At 41.7% G+C, this 23,346-nt stretch overlaps 1 protein-coding gene and 1 long non-coding RNA gene across 8 annotated transcripts in view; one reads left to right on the top strand and one right to left on the bottom strand.

Moving 5' to 3' along the window:
- Positions 1-592: 592 nt before the first annotated feature.
- LOC135234786 (deleted in malignant brain tumors 1 protein-like) overlaps positions 593-23,346 on the top strand; it is a 29,760-nt gene continuing 7,006 nt past the window's right edge. The window contains exons 1-24 of one of the 7 annotated variants that reach the window (XM_064299708.1): positions 594-692; positions 1,259-1,303; positions 1,776-2,093; positions 2,245-2,265; positions 4,028-4,342; positions 4,554-4,598; positions 5,559-5,876; positions 9,261-9,578; positions 10,615-10,635; positions 10,972-11,289; positions 12,916-12,936; positions 13,275-13,592; positions 15,225-15,245; positions 15,584-15,901; positions 17,538-17,558; positions 17,897-18,214; positions 18,505-18,549; positions 19,076-19,393; positions 19,660-19,704; positions 20,297-20,614; positions 20,907-20,951; positions 21,542-21,859; positions 22,151-22,195; positions 22,788-23,105. In XM_064299708.1, the coding sequence (XP_064155778.1) occupies positions 641-692; positions 1,259-1,303; positions 1,776-2,093; positions 2,245-2,265; positions 4,028-4,342; positions 4,554-4,598; positions 5,559-5,876; positions 9,261-9,578; positions 10,615-10,635; positions 10,972-11,289; positions 12,916-12,936; positions 13,275-13,592; positions 15,225-15,245; positions 15,584-15,901; positions 17,538-17,558; positions 17,897-18,214; positions 18,505-18,549; positions 19,076-19,393; positions 19,660-19,704; positions 20,297-20,614; positions 20,907-20,951; positions 21,542-21,859; positions 22,151-22,195; positions 22,788-23,105 (4,240 nt within the window). In that variant the 5' untranslated portion in view covers positions 594-640. Of the gene's footprint in view, positions 693-1,258; positions 1,304-1,775; positions 2,094-2,244; positions 2,266-4,027; positions 4,343-4,553; positions 4,599-5,558; positions 5,877-9,260; positions 9,579-10,614; positions 10,636-10,971; positions 11,290-12,915; positions 12,937-13,274; positions 13,593-15,224; positions 15,246-15,583; positions 15,902-17,537; positions 17,559-17,896; positions 18,215-18,504; positions 18,550-19,075; positions 19,394-19,659; positions 19,705-20,296; positions 20,637-20,906; positions 20,952-21,541; positions 21,860-22,150; positions 22,196-22,787; positions 23,106-23,346 lie in introns of all 7 variants that reach the window. The other 6 variants (XM_064299711.1, XM_064299712.1, XM_064299710.1 and 3 more) reach the window with 6 other exon arrangements.
- Positions 6,222-8,947, bottom strand: LOC135234797 (uncharacterized). Its single transcript, XR_010324202.1, has 4 exons — positions 8,748-8,947; positions 8,516-8,615; positions 8,029-8,090; positions 6,222-7,054 (listed from the first exon to the last, which is right to left on the bottom strand). It is a non-coding gene; the product is annotated as an uncharacterized LOC135234797 (long non-coding RNA).

Genomic DNA, 23,346 nt, shown 5'->3' with positions numbered 1-23,346 from the left:
GTCTTGCTCAGGGACACTTCGACACGCCCAGGGCGGGGATCGAACTGGCAACCCTCCGACTGCCAGACAACTGGTCTTACCTCCTGAGCTATGTCGCCCCGATGTTGGAGTGTGTGTGTGTGTTTGGGTGTGTGCTGATGTTTGAGTGTATGTGTGTGTGTTTTATCATGGTGGCATGGGAAGCACTACGACCCTGCTTTCAGGAGACAAAAGTGTGTGTATGTGTGCGTGTATTTGTGTGCTTGTGAATCCCAGGAGAATTCATTCTCAGATAACACAGAGAGCTCTATACTTCTCCAGCTTTTGCAATTGAAGAATAACCATATTCCCATTCATATTAATGTGCAGGATCAAGCATCCTGGACGCACAGGTGTACCAGAATGACTTGTGAGAACATGCCTACATCTCCAGTTTCTGCGAGTACAACCGGTTTCATAATCTCTTTTCATTTCAAACAAAAAGTGACTTTCTTTCCATTGTCTGTAAATACCAACAGGGCTCCTGTGTCTGATACTGAATATCGTGTATTACTCATTGTCTGTCTTATTCTATTGTTTTGTTTTTTTAAGTAAATTGAATAAAAGACGCTCGGGTGTAAAGTTTTCACACACCGAGTCTCAGACTCATTCGCCCAGCAAAATGAACTCTCGGCTCCTGAAGAGGTGTAGATATTTTTGGTTTCTGCTCGCAGGTCAGTACTCTGTATGACATTACATAAACCTCTGTCCTCCTTTGGTTCTGTCCTTTATTCGGATAGAGAGAAAGCGACAGTTAGAGAAGGGATCACAGCTCACACGATGCCATGGCGGGGCACTGAGAATCTCAACCACCGAGGACGACTCGTTTGTGGTTTGAGAGTTGGTTGCCCTCACTGTTTATTGTTTTATTATTATTATTATTATTATTATTATCATCATTCTTCGTCTTATTAGTAGTAGCAGTATCAGCAGCAGCAGTAGTAGTAACAGTAGTAGTAGTAGCAGCAGCAGTAGTAGTAGTAGTAGCAGCAGTAGTGGTAGTAGTAGTAGTAGCAGAAGTAGTAGTACTAGTAGTAGTAGCAGTGGTAGTAATCTTCTTCTAAATAATTATTTCATTATTGTGTTTTCTGTGTTCACTCTGAAAGCATTTATTATCTGAGGGAACTGGTGTTCCTATGCTATACTCTTTAAAGTTAAGGGTTTCTGTGTTTTCATTTGTAAAAAATTGTTCTCTCCTTCTCCCCAACCTTCCCCCTCCCCCTCTGTCCTCCATTTCCAGGAATCTGTGCTCAGCGGACAACATCCCTTGTTCCTTCCAACACTGGTAAGATCTGTCACCACTTCATTCATTTCATAGAGTGTTTGGATGTTTCTCTCAGGTAGTATGGTGGCCATATTTTGAAATCTATTTCTATGAAATTCCAATTACTTTTCTGGCTGTATTTTCTGTATTTCTCCAGTTCCTTACATATCAGCCCCACCAGTATCACTATCTGCAAACAGCATTGCATGTGAGGACATTCGAAAGTAAAAACCTTTTTTACAGTAACTTTAAAGAGACGCACTCAAAGTAGACATTGAGAGTCGTCCATTGATCCTGTGAATGACAGAAGCCTTTGTAAGGTGGGGATAACACAACTCAGTGGCCAATGTCAATGTGTGTGTGGGCTACTTCAATAACTCTCTGCAAACCTGCACTGCTATGGAGAAATAGGCTAGATTTTAAAGCCCCCCCCCCCCCTTTCCCAAGCTAGCAGGGGAAAAAAAGCATAATTCCCCGCCATAATTCTCTGCAGGCGCGGTGAGCATTCGGCTGGCGGGCGGAGGCGGTAACTGCTCGGGGAGGGTGGAGGTGTACCGCGGCGGGGCGTGGGGGACGGTGTGCGACGACGGCTGGGACCTCAGGGAGGCCGGGGTGGCGTGTCGGGAGCTGGGCTGCGGCCCGGCCCTCAGCGCCCCCGGGAGGGCCCGGTTTGGGCCGGGCGCGGGGATGCCCATCCTGCTGGACAACGTGCGGTGCTGCGGGACGGAGCGGTCCTTAGCGGACTGCGCCTCCCTGCCCGTGGGACGCCACAACTGCGGGCACCAGGAGGACGCGGGCGTGGTCTGCGGAGGTGAGCCCAGGCTGCCCCTGTTTCAAAAGGAGGCTTATGTAATATTCACTGAATGGATAATCATTTATTGTTACAGAAGCTGTTTCGACAGTCATAAAACGCGAGCTAACTCAGTTTTCTCTTTCTCGTGCTCCATTTCCTGTCCTCACAGAACCTGCAGCTTCAGCATCCTGTGAGTTATGTTGGAAAACACACACCATCACTAACCCGGTTTATCAATGACACATTAGCACTGACTATTAGTGATCCACATTATCAGTGGCACACATCATCGCAAACATACACCATTATTAACACACATTATCACTGACACACACTATTACTAACGCACACTATCACTGACACACACTATTACTAACACACATTATCACTGACATACACTATTACTAACACAAATTATCACTGACACACACTATTACTAGCACACATTATCACTGACACACACTATTACTAACACACATTATCACTGACACACACTATTACTAACACACATTATCACTGACATACACTATTACTAACACACATTATCACTGACACACACTATTACTAACACACATTATTATTGACCTACATTAATACATTTTTTAAATAATAAATATAAATAATAATAATAATAATAATAATAACAACTTAATTAATATAGCACCTTTCAGAACATGGTGCTCAAAATTCTTTCCAAAGCAATAAAAAAGGATAAAATAAACCAAAATAGCACATTAAGGTAAAATTACACCAAACAATAAAACAACAAAACACACCATTGAAAAGGACAAGACAATATTGAAATACACAATAAAGTAAGATTGGAAAGAACAAACATGAAAATATAATTAAACAAAATGCTAATCTAAAAAAAGAGCCTTAAACTGACGACTGTCTCTGCCTTTATAATGTTAACAGGGTGTGGATTCCCAGAGCTTGGTAGCCCTAAAAGCTCAGAAACATAGGCAGGGTTCAGGCCATGCAAAGATTTAAAAGTAATTAATAAAATGTTTTAATCAATTCTAAAAATGAAAGGAAGCCAGTGTGGCAGAGATCGGTGTGATATGTGTTTACTGCTCTTAAATATAACTGTTGCTGCTGAATTATGAACAACCAAGAGAGTGAAAGACTGCTGAGGTCGGCATATAGATAGTTGCAGTAATCAACTTGAGATAAAAGCGTGAATTACTCTCTCAGTGTTGAAAAAAGATAAACATGGCCTACTCTTACCTATACGCTTCTGAACCGATGGTAGCACGATGGCACTACCTTTTTAACGTGACGCTCAAAATTTAGGTGAGAATCAAAAATAACCCTTAGGTTCTGCGAGGCATTCTTCACATTCAGTCTGAGAGATTTTAGATTATGGGATATAAATTCTGACTCAAGCTTGGAACCAATAATTAAAACCACCATCTCTGCGGAAAACATTGGGCATCCAGCAAGTGACGTTGTAAAAACAGTCAAGAAGAGCAAGCCACGTCATTTGGCTTAACAGAGAGGTAAAGCTGTGTGTTATCAGCATACAAATGAAAAGATATAATATGTTTATAGCTAATAAAGCCAAGTGGGAGCATATAAAAGAAAAGAAAACTGGCCTCGGAATAGACCCCTGCGGGACGCCACATGTAATGGATACAAACTCACCAATGGAGACCGAGAACTGTCTTTGATGACAGTCATGTAATTGGATGACGATGTCTTTTAACATTGTCACTGACACACACACTAAATCTCTGACCCACAGTATAACCGGTACACATCGTCACTGACACACACTAAATCTCTGACCCACAGTATAACCGGTACACATCGTCACTGACACACACACTAAATCTCTGACCCACAGTATAGCCGGTACACATCGTCACCGGCCCACATGCTAACTATCTTTGGGCTGAGGGAGTGAACAGCGCCTGTGGGTTTACGCAGCACGTGCTGTGTTTCTGTAGCTGGCCCCAGTCTCCGTTTGGTCGGCGGGCCCAATGAGTGCTCTGGGCGGGTGGAGGTGAACTACGCAGGGCAGTGGGGCACGGTGTGTGACGACAGGTGGGACCTGGCCGACGCCCAGGTGGTCTGCAGGGAGCTGGGCTGTGGGGATGCATTGAGTGCTCCTGGGGAAGCCTGGTTCGGCCAGGGTGCCGGTCCAATTACCCTGGACGACGTGGACTGCAGCGGCCAGGAGGGGGCGCTACAGGAGTGCCATTGGAGAGGGCCAGGAGAACACAACTGCGCACACTTTGAGGACGCGGGTGTGGTCTGTGCTGGTGAGAGGGGTGAGGGGAGTGAGGGGGGGGGGGGTAGTGGTGGGTAGAGGCAGAAAGGTGGGAGGGAAAGCTGGAGCCAAAACCGGTCACTCAAGAAAGAGAAAACCAGTTCAGACAAAAGGTGTTCTGAATTACATCACAGAGATTTAAAGTGTTGTCTTATTGCTTCCTAAGGGCGTTCTATTTAATCTTTCTTTGTCTTCATTCATAGGCACCACTTCCAGGAACCAGAATACGTTGTCTGGAGTTTCCAACAGTGAGTAAATGCAGTGCTCATTATGGGGAATTATGGGATAGCTTATTTTTCATTTAAGTTTGTATTTAAGTAATTATTAAACACTATCCAGACCAGAATTAATTGTTATTCAACAGAATAGGTTCTCTCCTAAAGCAGCAGGTGTTCTGAAACCTGCTCTTATCACTGATGTTTAATTTTGAGCCCAGTTGTATTTGTGAGCCAGTGCCATTAATATTAGTCAAGTAGAGAAGGCATTTCACTATACCCCGCCCATTTGGAGCTAGAAAAGCCTATAGTGTCAATGGACCTAGCCCAAGGATGTGTCTAAGGAGGTTTAGGGTTCACAAACTTGCATCGACTAGAACACTGCCCTGTAGCTGCTCCAAATGGGAGGGGCCTAGCTCCAAAGGGATGTGTCTAAAGAGGAGGGTTAGGGTTTCACTAAACTCTGCCCATTTGGTGCTAGAGCACTGGCCTGGAGCCTCAAGGGGTCTAAGGGTTGTTTCCAAATTGCCATTGAAGCTAGAACACTGCCCTGGAGCTGCTCCAAAGGGGTGTGTCTAAAGAGGAGGGTTAGGGTTTCACTAAACTCCGCCCATTTGGTGCTAGAGCACTGGCCTGGAGCAGCTCCAAAGGGGTGTGTCTAAAGAGGAGGGTTAGGGTTTCACTAAACTCCGCCCATTTGAAGCTAGAACACTGCCCTGGAGCTGCTCCAAAGGGGTGTGTCTAAAGAGGAGGGTTAGGGTTTCATTAAACCATTTGGTGCTAGAGCACTGGCCTGGAGCAGCTCCAGGGGCCAGAGATACCCTTCTTGAAAATATCATAGTACATTAAGGTGTTCATAAAGGATGATGAAACTCATATATTTGGGCTGTGGTAATTGAAGGTGCAGTGAATGTTTTGCTATGTGCAGTAGTATGAAAGCTGTTGTATGGTCTCTTTTCATGGTGTTCGCTCTCTAATGTGTGTCCACTGCAGACAGCTCCTTCTCACTGCGCTTGGTTGATGGGCCTGACCGCTGCTCTGGAAGGGTGGAGGTGTACTACGCAGGACAGTGGGGGACAGTGTGTGATGACGAGTGGGATCTAAATGATGCCCGCGTGGTCTGCAGACAGCTAGATTGTGGGACGCCAGTAAACTTTTTTGGATGGGCCTGGTTTGGAGAAGGTAGTGGCCCGATCACTCTGGATGACCTCAGGTGCGCTGGTTCTGAAGGGTCTCTGGACCAGTGTAGCCACAGTGGGTTTGGGATCCACAACTGCGGACACCATGAAGATGCCGGGGTCACCTGCTCTGGTAGGGATCTCCGCACACATATGTTACAAGCAGGGCTGTCATTTTAATGTTTATTCATTTCCATGAATGTATTCACATTCAGCTGAAAATATTATTGCATTATTTACCATTTCCTGCATTTTTAGTTCATTAATTTTCCTTTCCTGCAGCGTTGTTTTCGTTTATGTAAGTGTAATTCTACTTTCCGATGGAAAGGGAACCAATCTACCCAAAACTTATATGTTATCAGAAACAGCTATACCGGTTTCACCTGGTTTTAAATAGGTTGTGACATTTTATCTTATGACCAAATGCATACTGACTGAAAGAGATTCTCCCAGTTGTAAACTAAGACAACAAATTGAAGGGATTTCATGAGCCCAGACAATCTTCAGGACAGAAAAAGGTTCCTATCTGTGCAATTTCAATGGGGGGGGGAAACATTTTCATATCACTTTCATTGAGTGCCCTTAGACCTCTCAGCCACTTCTGAAACTCTTAATCCATGAATTCGGGCTCGAATGAATAATGGTGACCAATGTAGCTGAAGCGCTCTTCTGTTGGACATAATCATATCTTAAATTAAAAGCTTTAAAGTAGGCTCCCTACTATTAGGCATACAAGAGCATACAAGAAAGTATACCTCTCTGGTTCTTAATCTTGGGAGATCCGAGTTTGTGCAGTGCATGTTTAAACTCTACATTTAACTAAGTAAAGTGAGCTCTTGCCTATGGAGCCCCCAAAGGAACATGAGTAGGAAAACAGAAATACCTTCGCAAGATCTCGCAAAATCTTTGTGTTCTCTCACAAAACTTTTAAGAGATCTCACAACACATTTGCATCCTCTCTTGCGTGGTCTCGCAAAACATTTGCATTCTCCCCAAAAATAAACATGTACAAATTACACCACAGTAGTTCTGGGTCATTGTCACGACAGCAAACATGGAGCAGCTGCATATTTTAGTGATCTATCTCATCAGCTAGCGAGAGAGAGAGATATAAATTGGGCTACCTGTTGCTATTGCTAACTAGTGTAGCGTCCATAAATTCTCCAGTTGTAATCTGAAAACACGGAAGTGACGATTGCAGCTGCATCTAACACAGAAAACAACAATGGTACGGTAAAGTAGCATGAACTTCACTCCAGGCGGTTCTTTGACTTGAACAGATGGAAGGAAGCCACTTTAGTTTATTTAGTGCTGCAAAATAAGAAAAGGCTTGTTGCAGCATTTGGTTTAAACAGTGGCACGTGGTGCGTATGCCTGCACAGATGTAGCCACTCCACCAATACTGTTTTATTAAATAAAAAGTAAAAGTTAAAAAAATAATAAAAATGCATCAGCGGAGTCTTAACATTGACATTATTAAATTAATATAACCACAATCTATTCACATAATGCTCAATACCATCAGATATAGCCAATTCTCCTCTGCTGAAGGCGAGTAATAAAATAATTTTTATTTATATCGCAAAATTGTGCACATTTTATCAACATTATTTTAAAATTGTGGATACATGTACTCTTTGTTCTCTGCACTGACACTTGGAGAATATTCAACAAACGATAAAAGAATTTTGCCTCAACAGGTGTTTGTATAGTACTGCCTAAACTTACAGTTGACTGCACAAATGCAATGCTGAAGCAACTATTCATGCTGTTACGTGGGGATCTCAGTCATCTTTATAAATTACCAATGAGACTTGCCATACACTGTTGAAAAGCTTATACTGTCCTCTACTGGATAAAACAGCATTCAATCAAACCATTGAAAACTGAAAAGAGTTACAATGGCATAAAAGGCAAGTGGGGTTTTGCGCATGGCTGTGGTAAATACCTACCCCAACTTTCTATTTGTTTGTTTATTTCTCAAATGGCTTGTGCAAGACAACAAATGTGTACTGAATCTTGAAAGGGACATATTTACATGTAAAACCAATGGTAAGATTGTATATTTATTCCATATTTAGTCATAGATATTTATAGTACAATGACGTGGTATAATTACACAAGCATTCCTCTTGTTTACGTCACTATTCAGTGAATAGTTTATGTAGTTTGGGACGCTCTTGATGACATGGCCATTTACTTCTATACCTGGTATAAACATTAACTAGTACACAAGTATTCAATCTGAGACACAGCCATTGACCCACTAATTCATTACAAACTACCTGTGAACTTCTTCCATCCAGAACCGGACCATCCATTGTCCGGTCAGTAGCGCGAACCGGACCTGTACAAATAATTTGAAAAAACTTGCCATTCCAGTCAAAAACCATACATCTGGCTACCCTATTAGCATACGAAGTGGCTATGTCAGAATCGCAAGCTGAATAATTAATGAAAATTTAATAATATGTTTCAGTGCTGGATCCAAAAATGATGCTTTCATTTGCGAGTGGCTAGTTAAAACTAGCTTTCTAGCTTCTGTCAGTGCTCCAGGAGACAGCCATGAAGACGGTTCATCCACTCGAAGTGCAGGAGGGATGGCTAGCAGTTTGAGGGAACGAATGTTGTCATGACCAATCAGTGCAAATCTAGCCATTACGGGCAAATTTATTAAGTTATTAAGTTATATCAAGTTATTAAGTGCCATTCTGAAAGCTTACAGCTGTTTATTCCTTGAAAGAATGCAAAAATTTTGCAAGATGTTCTCACCCATGTCCCCTTAGGGGCATCATAGTTGCCGGTTAAATCAATGCATGAATTTATTTTTCCTGATTGCATCCATGTGGAATTCAACTGAATATGTTCTCAGCTGAAATTGAAGATGCATGCTCCATTCGTTCACACATAGGAAAAAGTTAGGTAAATCAGTTTTTTGAGCCAATATATTTTAAAAAGGAAGTGCATGAATATAGGGCATGTGTTACGGCTGCATATTAGCCACCTTAAACATGTGAAGCCGGTGCCATGTTTGAGGAAAAGAAAAAGGGTTTTATAACGGGAACTAGGGCGCATACAAACAAGCTGCAGCCCAACGGGTGAGCGCAAAACAAACAGAGAAAGTAGAGAGGAGAGGGAGCCCAGGAACTTCTCCTGAGGAAGTCTTTACCAGGGCCTCCAACAGGTGTGCAGGAATCTGTAATTAGTAATATGACACCCCTGCAGGCCAGTGCCACCCTCCTCCCCCCACTGAGTGCAGAGGGCTGTAACAGCATTTAATGATTAATAGCAGTTAATTTCAGTGATTGAAATGCAGTATAAAATGTGCTTAATATTCATCCTGTTTCATACATCTTTGGTCTGAACTGATAAAAAATGTTTAAAGGAATTTTAAATTTTTTAAATTTGGGTTGTGGTAATTGTAGGTGCAGTGAATGTTTTGCTATGTGCAGTAGTATGAAAGCTGTTGTATGGTCTCTTTTCATGGTGTTTGCTCTCTAATGTGTGTCCACTGCAGACAGCTCCTTCTCACTGCGCTTGGTTGATGGGCCTGACCGCTGCTCTGGAAGGGTGGAGGTGTACTACGCAGGACAGTGGGGGACAGTGTGTGATGACGGGTGGGATCTAAGTGATGCCCACGTGGTCTGCAGACAGCTAGATTGTGGGGAGGCAGTAGATGCTCCTGGAACAGCCCATTTTGGAGAAGGTAGCGGCCAAATCACGCTGGATGACCTGGGATGTTCTGGTACTGAAGTGTCTCTGGACCTGTGTAGCCACAGTGGGTTGGGGATCCACAACTGCAGACACCATGAAGATGCTGGGGTCACCTGCTCTGGTAGGAATCTGCACAATTACCTTACAAAGATATCTGCCATTTTGTTGATTTCTATAAATTTATTTACATTCTACGGAAAACATCATTGCATCATTTTCCATTCTCTGCATACATTTATAACGATATTAAAAAATTGCTGTTATACATTGGAGAGCTGAGCAATAAAAATATACGTGCCTTCAGCCTGCAACTGCCATGCTCAAGGATAGCAATGACACAGCTTCTGGTGTGAATAGTACTAAACGCTAGAGAAGGATCTCTAAGCAGAAGCCAATCTACAAGGATAGACAGAGGTTTATTTTTGGGCAAGTCCTACTTGTAGGGAAAATGATGATAAGAACATCTTCATAATAGTTTTACGAACCACCCTCAGACAGTCCAGATCTAATGAAAGTGTGGGTAGTCATCCACAAGAGATGTCAGCATGTCTGTTTACCTTCCATCTTTGACCTCTCAGCCTCTGCTGCAACTCTTAATCCATAAATTCTAGCTCGAAAGAATAATGGCGGCCAAGCTTAAACTCTATTTTGATTCAAAGTTGGACCTAATCATAGCTTCAGTTTGTATTTTTAAGTAGCCTCTCTACTGTTAGGCATACAAGACCAGGCAGCATGGTTCCTACCCCTTGGCCAGTCCAGCTACATCTGAAGTATAAACTCTCTAGTCCATAATTTTGGGAGAGAACAGTTTGTTCCGCTTATGAAATATGAAGGAACGTAGGACTGATATGAAATTAAAATGTATTTCTATGCTCAAAATGGTAATTTAGGGCTATAATATGTCCATGTTTAAAGCCTCTGGAAGCATAATGTCAGTATAGAAGCTGCCTGGAGGTATTTGAAGTGTATTTTATTGCTTACAGCCATGAATCTGTTGATGCCCCTGAACATGGTATAGCTAGAACCATGGTAAAGCTAGAAGGTCTACGGAAACTTCTATAAGTGTCTAGAATATACTTCATTGCACACAAATCTGACTGTCAATCAAAAACAGTAAAGAAAAATGGAATGGTGATCTCTGTCTCTTTCCTTCACAGGCAGCTCTACCACATCCAACAGTGAGTCAATGCTTCATTACAGGGTTTGGGGGGGGTGCATTTTAAACTGTAATTTTATCTGAAATTAAAGTGAGATTTAAAGATCTTGCCAGTTCAAATCAATCCTTGAACGTATTCATCCTAGAATGAAACTGTTTTTCTGACGGTGTGTTGTCTTAACCCTTTTGGTCTGAACTGATAACAATATTTAAAGGAGTTCATAAAGGATGTTGAATCTCATATATTTGGTTTGTGGTCATTGAAGATGCAGTGAATGTTTTGCTATGTGCAGTAGTATGAAAGCTGTTGTATGGTCTCTTTTGATGGTGTTTGCTCTCTAATGTGTGTCCACTGCAGACAGTTCCTTCTCACTGCGCTTGGTTGATGGCCCTGACGGCTGCTCTGGAAGGGTGGAGGTGTACTACGCAGGACAGTGGGGGACAGTGTGTGATGATGGGTGGGATCTAAATGATGCCCACGTGGTCTGCAGACAGCTAGATTGTGGGGAGGCAGTAGGTGCTCCTGGAATAGCCCATTTTGGGCAAGGTACCGGCCAAATCACGCTGGATGACCTGGGATGTTCTGGTACAGAAGGGTCTCTGCACCAGTGTAGCCACCGTGGATTTGGGATGCACAACTGCGGACACCATGAAGATGCCGGAGTCACCTGCTCTGGTAGGGATCTGATATGTTACAAAGATATCTGCAGTTTTAATATTTGTTGATTTCCACGAATTCATTCACATTATACTGAAAACATTGCATCATTGTTCATTTTCTGCATACCTTTAGAACGATGGAATTAAACTATTAAAACTTGGTGAAGCAAGCCTGTTTCATAAGTTAGCACTGTGTCTCCTCATTTTAAGTCTCTGGACATCATCAAAATGTTGCATTTTGAGGTCTCATTAAAATGTAAGAAAATCTACAGCGATGAAAGTAGTAGTGAAACCTATGTCTCAAAATGACCGTCAGAATGAGTGGTGTTGTCGGGATTCATTGGATTTAAATTGAGTTATGTTTAAGCAAAAGAAAATTAAGTACATTTTTTATTCTAGGTTTTAAGGGGTATCCACAACGTAGTAATGGTGTAACTTAGCTATACACTAAGTTACACCCTTACGATGTTGGTGTAACTTAGCAAGTCCATAACGATTGTAGTCCACCTGTGAAATGGAATTGCGATATCGGTGGAGATATCGAGGTTCAAAAAATGCTGATTTACAGTGGAGAGCTGTCCAATAAAAATTTACATGCATTCAGCCTGCAATTGCCACGCTCAAGGATAGCAATGACAAAGCTTCTGGTGTGAATAGTACTACACACTAGAGAAGGATCTCAAAGCAGAAGCCAAGCTACAAGAATAGACAGAGGTTTCTTTTTGGTAAAGTCCTACTTGTAGGGAAAATGATGATAAAAACATCTTCATAATAGTTTCAGGAACTACCCTCAGACAGTCCAGATCTAATGATAGTGTGGGTAGTCATCTCTAAATGAGATGTCAGCATCTAGACAAGGATCTCAAAGCAGAAGCCAATCTACAAGGACAGACAGAGGTTTCTTTTTGGGCAAGTCCTACTTGTAGGGAAAATGATGATAAGAAAATCTTCATAATAGTTTCAGGAACTACCCTCAGACAGTCCAGATCTAATGAAAGTGTGGGTAGTCATCCACAAAAGAGATGTCAGCATGTCTGTTTACCTTCCATCTTTGACCTCTCAGCCACTGCTGCAACTCTCAATCCATAAATTCTAGCTCGAATGAATAATGGCGGCCAAGCTTAAACTCTATTCTGATTCAAAGTTGGACCTAATCGTAGCTTCAGTTTGTATTTTTAAGTAGCCTCTCTACTGTTAGGCATACAAGACCAGGCAGCATGGTTCGTACCCCTTGGCCAGTCTAGCTACATCTGAAGTATAAACTCTCTGGTCCATAATTTTGGGAGAGAACAGTTTGTTCCGCTCATGAAATATGAAGGAACGTAGGACTGATATGAAATTAAAATCTATTTCTATGCTCAAAATGGTAATTTAGGGCTATAATATGTCCATGTTTAAAGCCTCTGGGAGCATAATGTCAGTATAGAAGCTGCCTGGAGGTATTTGAAGTGTATTTTATTGCTTACAGCCATGAATCTGTTGATGCCCCTGAACATGGTATAGCTAGAACCATGGCAAAGCTAGAAGGTCTACGGAAACTTCTATAAGTGTCTAGAATATACTTAATTGCACACAAATCTGACTGTCAATCAAAAACAGTAAAGAAAAATGGAATGATGATCTCTCTCTCTTTCCTTCACAGGCAGCTCTACCACATCCAACAGTGAGTCAATGCTTCATTACAGGGTTTGGGGGGGAGTGCATATTAAACTGTAATTTTATCTCAAATTAAAGTGAGATTTAAAGATCTTGCCAGTTCAAATCAATCCTTGAACGTATTCATCCTAGAATGAAACTGTTTGTCTGACAGTGTGTTGTCTTAATCCTTTTGGTCTGAACTGATGAAAAGTATTTAAAGGAGTTCATGAAGTATGATGAAACTCATATATTTGGGCTGTGACAATTGAAGTTGCAGTGAATGTTTTGCTATGTGCAGTAGTATGAAAGCTGTTGTATGGTCTCTTTTTATGGTGTTCGCTCTCTAATGTGTGTCCACTGCAGACAGCTCCTTCTCACTGCGCTTGGTTGATGGCCCTGACCGCTGCTCTGGAAGGGTGGAGGTGTACTACGCAGGACAGTGGGGGACAGTGTGTGATGACGGGTGGGATCTAAGTGATGCCCACGTGGTCTGCAGACAGCTGGATTGTGGGGAGGCAGTAGATGCTCCTGGAATAGCCCATTTTGGGCAAGGTGGTGGCCAAATCACGCTGGATGACCTGGGATGTTCTGGTACTGAAGAGTCTCTGCACCAGTGTAGCCACAGTGGGTTGGGGATCCACAACTGCGGACACCATGAAGATGCCGGAGTCACCTGCTCTGGTAGGGATCTGCACAATTATGTTACAAAGAGATCTGCAGTTTTAATATTTGTTGATTTCCATGAATTTATTCACATTCTACTGAAAACATTGCATCATTGTTCATTCTCTGCATACCTTTAGAACGATGGAATTAAACTATTAAAACTTGGTGAAGCAAGCCTGTTTCATAAGTTAGCACTGTGTCTCCTCATTTTAAGTCTCTGGACATCATCAAAATGTTGCATTTTGAGGTCTCATTAAAATGTAAGAAAATCTACAGCGATGAAAGTAGTAGTGAAACCTATGTCTCAAAATGACCGTCAGAATGAGTGGTGTTGTCGGGATTCATTGGATTTAAATTGAGTTATGTTTAAGCAAAAGAAAATTAAGTACATTTTTTATTCTAGGTTTTAAGGGGTATCCACAACGTAGTAATGGTGTAACTTAGCTATACACTAAGTTACACCCTTACGATGTTGGTGTAACTTAGCAAGTCCATAACGATTGTAGTTCACCTGTGAAATGGAATTGCGATATCGGTGGAGATATCGAGGTTCAAAAAATGCTGATTTACAGTGGAGAGCTGTCCAATAAAAATTTACATGCATTCAGCCTGCAATTGCCACGCTCAAGGATAGCAATGACAAAGCTTCTGGTGTGAATAGTACTACACACTAGAGAAGGATCTCAAAGCAGAAGCCAAGCTACAAGAATAGACAGAGGTTTCTTTTTGGTCAAGTCCTACTTGTAGGGAAAATGATGATAAAAACATCTTCATAATAGTTTCAGGAACTACCCTCAGACAGTCCAGATCTAATGATAGTGTGGGTAGTCATCTCTAAATGAGATGTCAGCATCTAGACAAGGATCTCAAAGCAGAAGCCAATCTACAAGGACAGACAGTGGTTTCTTTTTGGGCAAGTCCTACTTGTAGGGAAAATGATGATAAGAAAATTTTCTTAATAGTTTCGGGAACTACCCTCAGACAGTCCAGATCTAATGAAAGTGTGGGTAGTCATCCACAAAAGAGATGTCAAGCATGTCTGTTCACCTTCCATCTTTGACCTCTCAGCCTCTGCTGCAACTCTTAATCCATAAATTCTAGCTCGAAAGAATAATGGCGGCCAAGAATACACTCTATTCTGATTCAAAGTTGGACCTAATCGTAGCTTCAGTTTGTATTTTTAAGTAGCCTCTCTACTGTTAGGCATACAAGACCAGGCAGCATGGTCCCTACCCCTTGGCCAGTCCAGCTACATCTGAAGTATAAACTCTCTGGTCCATAATTTTTGGAGAGAAGAGTTTGTTCTGCTCATGAAATATGAAGGAACGTAGGACTGATATGAAATTTAAATGTATTTCTCTGCTCAAAATGATAATTTAGGGCTATAATATGTCCATGTTTAAAGCCGCTGGAAGCATAATGTCACTGTAGAAGCTGCCTGGAGGTATTTGAAGTGTATTTTATTGCTTACAGCCATGAATCTGTTGATGCCCCTGGACATGGTATAGCTAGAACCATGGTAAAGCTAGAAGGTCTACAGAAGCTTCTACGAGTGTCTAGAATATGCTTCATTGCACACAAATCTGACTGTCAATCAAAAACAGTAAAGAAAAATGGAATGATGATCTCTCTCTCTTTCCTTCACAGGCAGCTCTACCACATCCAACAGTGAGTCAATGCTTCATTACAGGGTTTGGGGGGGAGTGCATATTAAACTGTAATTTTATCTCAAATTAAAGTGAGATTTAAAGATCTTGCCAGTTCAAATCAATCCTTGAACGTATTCATCCTAGAATGAAACTGTTTGTCTGACAGTGTGTTGTCTTAATCCTTTTGGTCTGAACTGATGAAAAGTATTTAAAGGAGTTCATGAAGTATGTTGAATCTCATATATTTGGTTTGTGGTCATTGAAGTTGCAGTGAATGTTTTGCTATGTGCAGTAGTATGAAAGCTGTTGTATGGTCTCTTTTTATGGTGTTCGCTCTCTAATGTGTGTCCACTGCAGACAGCTCCTTCTCACTGCGCTTGGTTGATGGCCCTGACCGCTGCTCTGGAAGGGTGGAGGTGTACTACGCAGGACAGTGGGGGACAGTGTGTGATGACGGGTGGGATCTAAGTGATGCCCACGTGGTCTGCAGACAGCTGGATTGTGGGGAGGCAGTAGATGCTCCTGGAACAGCCCATTTTGGGCAAGGTGGTGGCCAAATCACGCTGGATGACCTGGGATGTTCTGGTACTGAAGAGTCTCTGCACCAGTGTAGCCACAGTGGGTTGGGGATCCACAACTGCGGACACCATGAAGATGCCGGAGTCACCTGCTCTGGTAGGGATCTGCACAATTATGTTACAAAGTGATCTGCAGTTTTAATATTTGTTGATTTCCATGAATTTATTCACATTCTACTGAAAACATTGCATCATTGTTCATTCTCTGCATACCTTTAGAACGATGGAATTAAACTATTAAAACTTGGTGAAGCAAGCCTGTTTTATAAGTTAGCACTGTGTCTCCTCATGTTAAATCTCTGGACATCATCAAAATGTTGCATTTTGAGGACTCATTAAAATGTTAGACAATCTGCAGCGATGGAAAAAAAAAAAAAATGCACCTGTCTCAAAAGGATAGTCAGAATGAGTGGGGTTGTTGGGGTCCGTTGGATTTAAATTGAGATATGTTTACGCAAAAGAAAATTAAGCACATTTTTAATTCTAGGTTTTAAGGGGTATATCCACAACGTAGTAATGGTGTAACTTAGTTACCCTAAGTTACACCATTACTACGTTGGTGTAACTTAGCAAGCCCATAGCGATTGTAGTCCACCTATGAAATGGCATTGAGATATCGGTGGAGATATCGAGGTTCAAAAATTGCTGATATACATTGGAGAGCTGTCCAATAAAAATTTACATGCCTTCAGCCTGCAATTGCCACGCTCAAGGATAGCAATGACACAGCTTCTGGTGTGAATAGTACTAAACGCTAGAGAAGGATCTCTAAGCAGAAGCCAAACTACAAGAATAGACAGAGGTTTCTTTTTGGTAAAGTCCTACTTGTAGGGAAAATGATGATAAAAACATCTTCATAATAGTTTCAGGAACTACCCTCAGATAGTCCAGATCTAATGATAGTGTGGGTAGTCATCTCTAAATGAGATGTCAGCATCTAGACAAGGATCTCAAAGCAGAAGCCAATCTACAAGGACAGACAGAGGTTTCTTTTTGGGCAAGTCCTACTTGTAGGGAAAATGATGATAAGAAAATCTTCATAATAGTTTCGGGAACTACCCTCAGACAGTCCAGATCTAATGAAAGTGTGGGTAGTCATCCACAAAAGAGATGTCAAGCATGTCTGTTCACCTTCCATCTTTGACCTCTCAGCCTCTGCTGCAACACTTAATCCATAAATTCTAGCTCGATTGAATAATGGCGGCCAAGCTTAAACTCTATTCTGATTCAAAGTTGGACCTAATCGTAGCTTCAGTTTGTATTTTGAAGTCGCATCTCTACTGTTAGGCATACAAGACCAGGCAGCGTGGTCCCTACCCCTTGGCCAGTCCAGCTACATCTGAAGTATAAACACTCTGGTTCATAATTTTGGGAGAGAACAGTTTGTTCCACACATGAACTATGAAGGAACGTAGGACTGATATGAAATGAAAATGTATTTCTATGCTCAAAATGGTAATTTAGGGCTATAATATGTCCATGTTTAAAGCCTCTGGAAGCATAATGTCACTGTAGAAGCTGCCTGGAGGTATTTGAAGTGTATTTTATTGCTTACAGCCATGAATCTGTTGATGCCCCTGGACATGGTATAGCTAGAACCATGGTAAAGCTAGAAGGTCTACGGAAGCTTCTACGAGTGTCTAGAATATGCTTCATTGCACACAAATCTGACTGCGTCAATCAAAAACAGTGAGGAAAAATGAAATGATGATCTCTGTCTCTTCCCTTCACAGGCAGCTCTACCTCATCTAACAGTGAGTCAATGCTTCATTACAGGGTTTGGGGGGGAGTGCATATTAAACTGTAATTTTATCTCAAATTAAAGTGAGATTTAAAGGTCTTGCCAGTTCAAATCAATCCTTGAACGTATTCATCCTAGAATGAAACTGTTTGTCTGACAGTGTGTTGTCTTAATCCTTTTGGTCTGAACTGATGAAAAGTATTTAAAGGAGTTCATGAAGTATGATGAAACTCATATATTTGGCTTGTGGTAATTGACGGTGCAGTGAATGTTTTGGTATGTGCAGTAGTATGAAAGCTGTTTTATGGTCTCTTTTCATGGTGTTTGCTCTCTAATGTGTGTCCACTGCAGACGGCTCCTTCTCACTGCGCTTGGTTGATGGCCCTGACCGCTGCTCTGGAAGGGTGGAGGTGTACTACGCAGGACAGTGGGGGACAGTGTGTGATGACGGGTGGGATCTAAGTGATGCCCGCGTGGTCTGCAGACAGCTAGATTGTGGGGAGGCAGTAGATGCTCCTGGAATAGCCCATTTTGGGCAAGGTAGCGGCCAAATCACACTGGATGACCTGGGATGTTCTGGTACAGAAGGGTCTCTGCACCAGTGTAGCCACAGTGGGTTGGGGATCCACAACTGCGGACACCATGAAGATGCTGGGGTCACCTGCTCTGGTAGGAATCTGCACAATTACGTTACAAAGATGTCTGCAGTTTTAATGTTCATTGATTTCCATGAATTTATTCACATTCAATTGAAAATGTCATTGTATCATTCACCATACTCTGCATTGATGAGTTCATGTTTGTCTTACTGCAAGATCCCTTTAATTTCATGAAAAATCTTTATTTCCTGCCATTTAGTTTGAATAAATTAGAGAATAATGGGAAAATGGGATCTTTTTTGTATCTGAAATTGTCTCCACCAGGGGGCACTCTAATGAACTCTGTCTGATCCTTCACAGACAGCTCAGCCAACAATCAATCTACAGCATCTTCCTCCTCTAACAGTGAGTCAATGCAGTCTTCACGACTGGGCTGGGAGGGGATAGTGCTTTCTTAAACTCTACATTTAATTATAAAAGTGAGGTATAAAGCTCTTCTAAGGCCGAATCGATATGTGAATGTCTTTTTCCCAATTCCATCCATGTGCAGTCAAACAATATTTTCTCATCTCAAGTTGACCATGCATGTTCAATTCATAGACAGACAGTTGAAAGTCAGGTGAATCAGTTATGATGTTCACGAACAACTTTTAAAAGATAAATGCATGAATATTCTTCACAACAATTAAATTCCATGATTGAGATTCAGAATAAAATGTCTTTTATATTCCTCCAGTTTCAGGTTACAATTGATCCTAGAATGAAACTGGGAAGAGTTTTTGTTTTAGAGAGTTTGTGGTTGGAACCATCTTTGCCAGAACTGATAAAATATATTTAAGGTACAGTGAATGTTTTGTTATGTGCAGTAATATGAAAGCTGTTGTATGGTCTCTTTTCATGGTGTTCGCTCTCTAATGTGTGTCCACTGCAGACAGCTCCTTCTCACTGCGCTTGGTTGATGGCCCTGACCGCTGCTCTGGAAGGGTGGAGGTGTACTACGCAGGACAGTGGGGGACAGTGTGTGATGACGGGTGGGATCTAAGTGATGCCCACGTGGTCTGCAGACAGCTAGATTGTGGGGAGGCAGTAGATGCTCCTGGAACAGCCCATTTTGGGGCAGGTAGCGGCCAAATCACACTGGATGACCTGGGATGTTCTGGTACTGAAGAGTCTCTGGACCTGTGTAGCCACAGTGGGTTGGGGATCCACAACTGCGGACACCATGAAGATGCCGGAGTCACCTGCTCTGGTATGAATCTCTGCACAATTACATTACAAAGACATCTTCAGTTTTAATGTTCATTCATTTCCATGAATGTGTTAGCATTCAGCTGAAAATATAATTGCAGCATTCACCATATTCTGCATTAAGAGTTCATGTTTGTCTTACTCCAATATCCCTTTATTTTCATAACTTGAATAAATTAGAGAATAATGGGAAAATTGGATCTTTTTTGTATCTGAAATTGTCTCCACCAGGGAACACTCTAATAAACTTTGTCTGATCCTTCACAGACAGTTCAGTCAACAATCAATCTACAGCATCTTCCTCATCTAACAGTGAGTCAATGCAGTCTTCACGACAGGGCTGGGAGAGGATAGTGCATTCTTAAACTCTGCATTTAATTATAAAAGTGAAGTGAGGTATAAAGCTCTTCTCAGGCCAAATCGATATGTGAATGTCTTGTTCCCCATTCCATCCATGTCTAGTCAAACAATATTTTCTCATCTCAAGTTGACCATGCACGTTCAATTCATGCAGAGATAGTAGAAAGTCCGGTGAATCAGTTCTGAAATTGACAAACAACTTTTAAAAGATAAATTCATGAATATTCTTCTCAACAGTTTAATTCTATGACTGAGATTTTGAATTGAAATTTGTTTAATATTCCTCTAATTTTACACTTTGGGGGTACCATTGATCCTAGAATGAAACAGCGAAGAGTTTTTGTTTTAGAAAGTTTGTTGTTGGAACTATCTTAGCTTGAACTGATGAAAAATATTTAAAGGAGTTCATAAAGGATGATGAAACTCATATATTTGGCTTGTGGTAATTGAAGGTGCAGTGAATGTTTTGCTATGTGCAGTAGTATGAAAACTGTTTTATGGTCTCTTTTCATGGTGTTCGCTCTCTAATGTGTGTCCACTGCAGACAGCTCCTTCTCACTGCGCTTGGTTGATGGGCCTGACCGCTGCTCTGGAAGGGTGGAGGTGTACTACGCAGGACAGTGGGGGACAGTGTGTGATGACGGGTGGGATCTAAGTGATGCCAACGTGGTCTGCAGACAGCTAGATTGTGGGGAGGCAGTAGATGCTCCTGGAACAGCCCATTTTGGGCCAGGTAGCGGCCAAATCACACTGGATGACCTGGGATGTTCTGGTACTGAAGTGTCTCTGGACCAGTGTAGCCACAGTGGGTTGGGGATCCACAACTGCGGACACCATGAAGATGCTGGAGTCACCTGCTCTGGTAGGAATCTCCACACAATTATGTTACAAAGACATTTGCAGTTATAATGTTCGTTGATTTCCATGAATGTATTAGCATTCAATGGACAATGTCATTGTATCATTTGCCATACTCTGCATTAATGAGTTCATGTTTGTCTTACTCCAAGATCCCTTTAATTTCATGAAAAATCTTTATTTCCTGCCATTTAACTTGAATAAATTAGAGAATAATGGGAAAATTGGATCTTTTTTGTATCTGAAATTGTCTCCACCAGGGAACACTCTAATAAACTTTGTCTGATCCTTCACAGACAGTTCAGTCAACAATCAATCTACAGCATCTTCCTCATCTAACAGTGAGTCAATGCAGTCTTCACGACAGGGCTGGGAGAGGATAGTGCATTCTTAAACTCTACATTTAATTATAAAAGTGAAGTGAGGTATAAAGCTCTACTCAGGCCAAATTGATATGTGAATGTCTTGCTCCCGATCCCATCCATGTGCAGTGAAACAATGTTTTCTCATCTCAAGTTGACCATGTGTGTTCAATTCTCGCACAGACGTTATAAAGTCAGGTGAATCGGTTCTGAAGTTGACGAACAACTTTTAACAGATAAATTCATGAATATTCTTCTCAACAGTTTAATTCTTTGACTGAGATTCGTAATTGAAATTTGTTTAATATTCCTCCAATTTTACACTTTAAGGTTACCATTGATCCTAGAATGAAACTGGGAAGAGTTTTGTGTTTAGAGTTTGTTGTTGGAACTATCTTAGCTTGAACTGATGAAAAATATTTAAAGGAGTTCATAAAGGATGATGAAACTCATATATTTGGGTTGTGGTAATTGAAGGTGCAGTGAATGTTTTGCTATGTGCAGTAGTATGAAAGCTGTTGTTTGGACTCTTTATATGGTGTTTGCTCTCTAATTTGTATCCACTGCAGACAGCTCCTTCTCACTGCGCTTGGTTGATGGGCCTGACCGCTGCTCTGGAAGGGTGGAGGTGTACTACGCAGGACAGTGGGGGACAGTGTGTGATGACGGGTGGGATCTAAGTGATGCCAACGTGGTCTGCAGACAGCTAGATTGTGGGGAGGCAGTAGATGCTCCTGGAACAGCTCATTTTGGGCCAGGTAGCGGCCAAATCACACTGGATGACCTGGGATGTTCTGGTACTGAAGAGTCTCTGGACCAGTGTAGCCACAGTGGGTTGGGGATCCACAACTGCGGACACCATGAAGATGCTGGAGTCACCTGCTCTGGTAGGAATCTCCACACAATTATGTTACAAAGACATTTTCAGTTTTAATGTTCGTTGATTTCCATGAATGTATTAGCATTCAATGGACAATGTCATTGTATCATTCACCATACTCTGCATTAATGAGTTCATGTTTGTCTTACTCCAAGATCCCTTTAATTTCATGAAAAATCTTTATTTCCTGCCATTTAACTTGAATAAATTAGAGAATAATGGGAAAATTGGATCTTTTTTGTATCTGAAATTGTCTCCACCAGGGGGCACTCTAATAACTTTGTTTGATCCTAAACAGAGCGTTCAGTCAACTATCAATCTACAGCGTCTCCCTCATCCAACAGTGAGTCAATGCAGTCTTCACGACAGGGCTGGGAGGGGATAGTGCATTCTTAAACTCTACATTTAATTATAAAAGTGAAGTGAGGTATAAAGCTCTTCTCAGGCCAAATTGATATGTGAATGTCTTGTTCCCGATTCCATCCATGTGTAGTGAAACAATGTTTTCTCATCTCAAGTTGACCATGCATGTTCAATTCATGCAGAGACAGTAGAAAGTCAGGTGAATCAGTTCTGATATTGACAAACAACTTTTAAAAGATAAATTCATGAATATTCTTCTCAACAGTTTAATTCTATGACTGAGATTTTGAATTGAAATTTGTTTAATATTCCTCAAATTTTACACTTTGAGGGTACCATTGATCCTAGAATGAAACAGCGAAGAGTTTTTGTTTTAGAAAGTTTGTTGTTGGAACTATCTTAGCTTGAACTGATAAAAAATATTGAAAGGAATTGATAAAGGATGATGAAACTCACATATTTGGGTTGTGGTAATTGAAGGTGCAGTGAATGTTTTGCTATGTGCAGTAATATGAAAGCTGTTGTTTGGTCTCTTTTCATGGTGTTTGCTCTCTAATGTGTGTCCACTGCAGACAGCTCCTTCTCACTGCGCTTGGTTGATGGCCCTGACCGCTGCTCTGGAAGGGTGGAGGTGTACTACGCAGGACAGTGGGGGACAGTGTGTGATGACTGGTGGGAACTAAATGATGCCCACGTGGTCTGCAGACAGCTAGATTGTGGGGAGGCAGTAGATGCTCCTGGAACAGCTCATTTTGGGCCAGGTAGCGGCCAAATCACACTGGATGACCTGGGATGTTCTGGTACTGAAGAGTCTCTGGACCAGTGTAGCCACAGTGGGTTGGGGATCCACAACTGCGGACACCATGAAGATGCTGGAGTCACCTGCTCTGGTAGGAATCTCAGGAATATGTACAAGACAATCTGCAGTTCGTTAATGTTTTAATGTTTGGATTTCATGAATGTATTAGCATTCAATGGACAATGTCATTGTACATTCACCATACTCTGCATTAATGAGTTTCATGTGTTGTCTTACTGCCAAGATCCCTTTAATTTCATGAAAATCTTTATTTCTGCCATAACTTGAATGAATTAGAGAATAATGGGAAAATTGGATCTTTTTTGTATCTG

The sequence above is a fragment of the Anguilla rostrata genome, chromosome 11 (genome assembly GCF_018555375.3).
Source record: "Anguilla rostrata isolate EN2019 chromosome 11, ASM1855537v3, whole genome shotgun sequence".
Classification (NCBI taxonomy): domain Eukaryota; kingdom Metazoa; phylum Chordata; class Actinopteri; order Anguilliformes; family Anguillidae; genus Anguilla; species Anguilla rostrata.
Note: the sequence above shows the minus strand (reverse complement) of the source record. Positions and strands in the feature narration are given on the sequence as shown.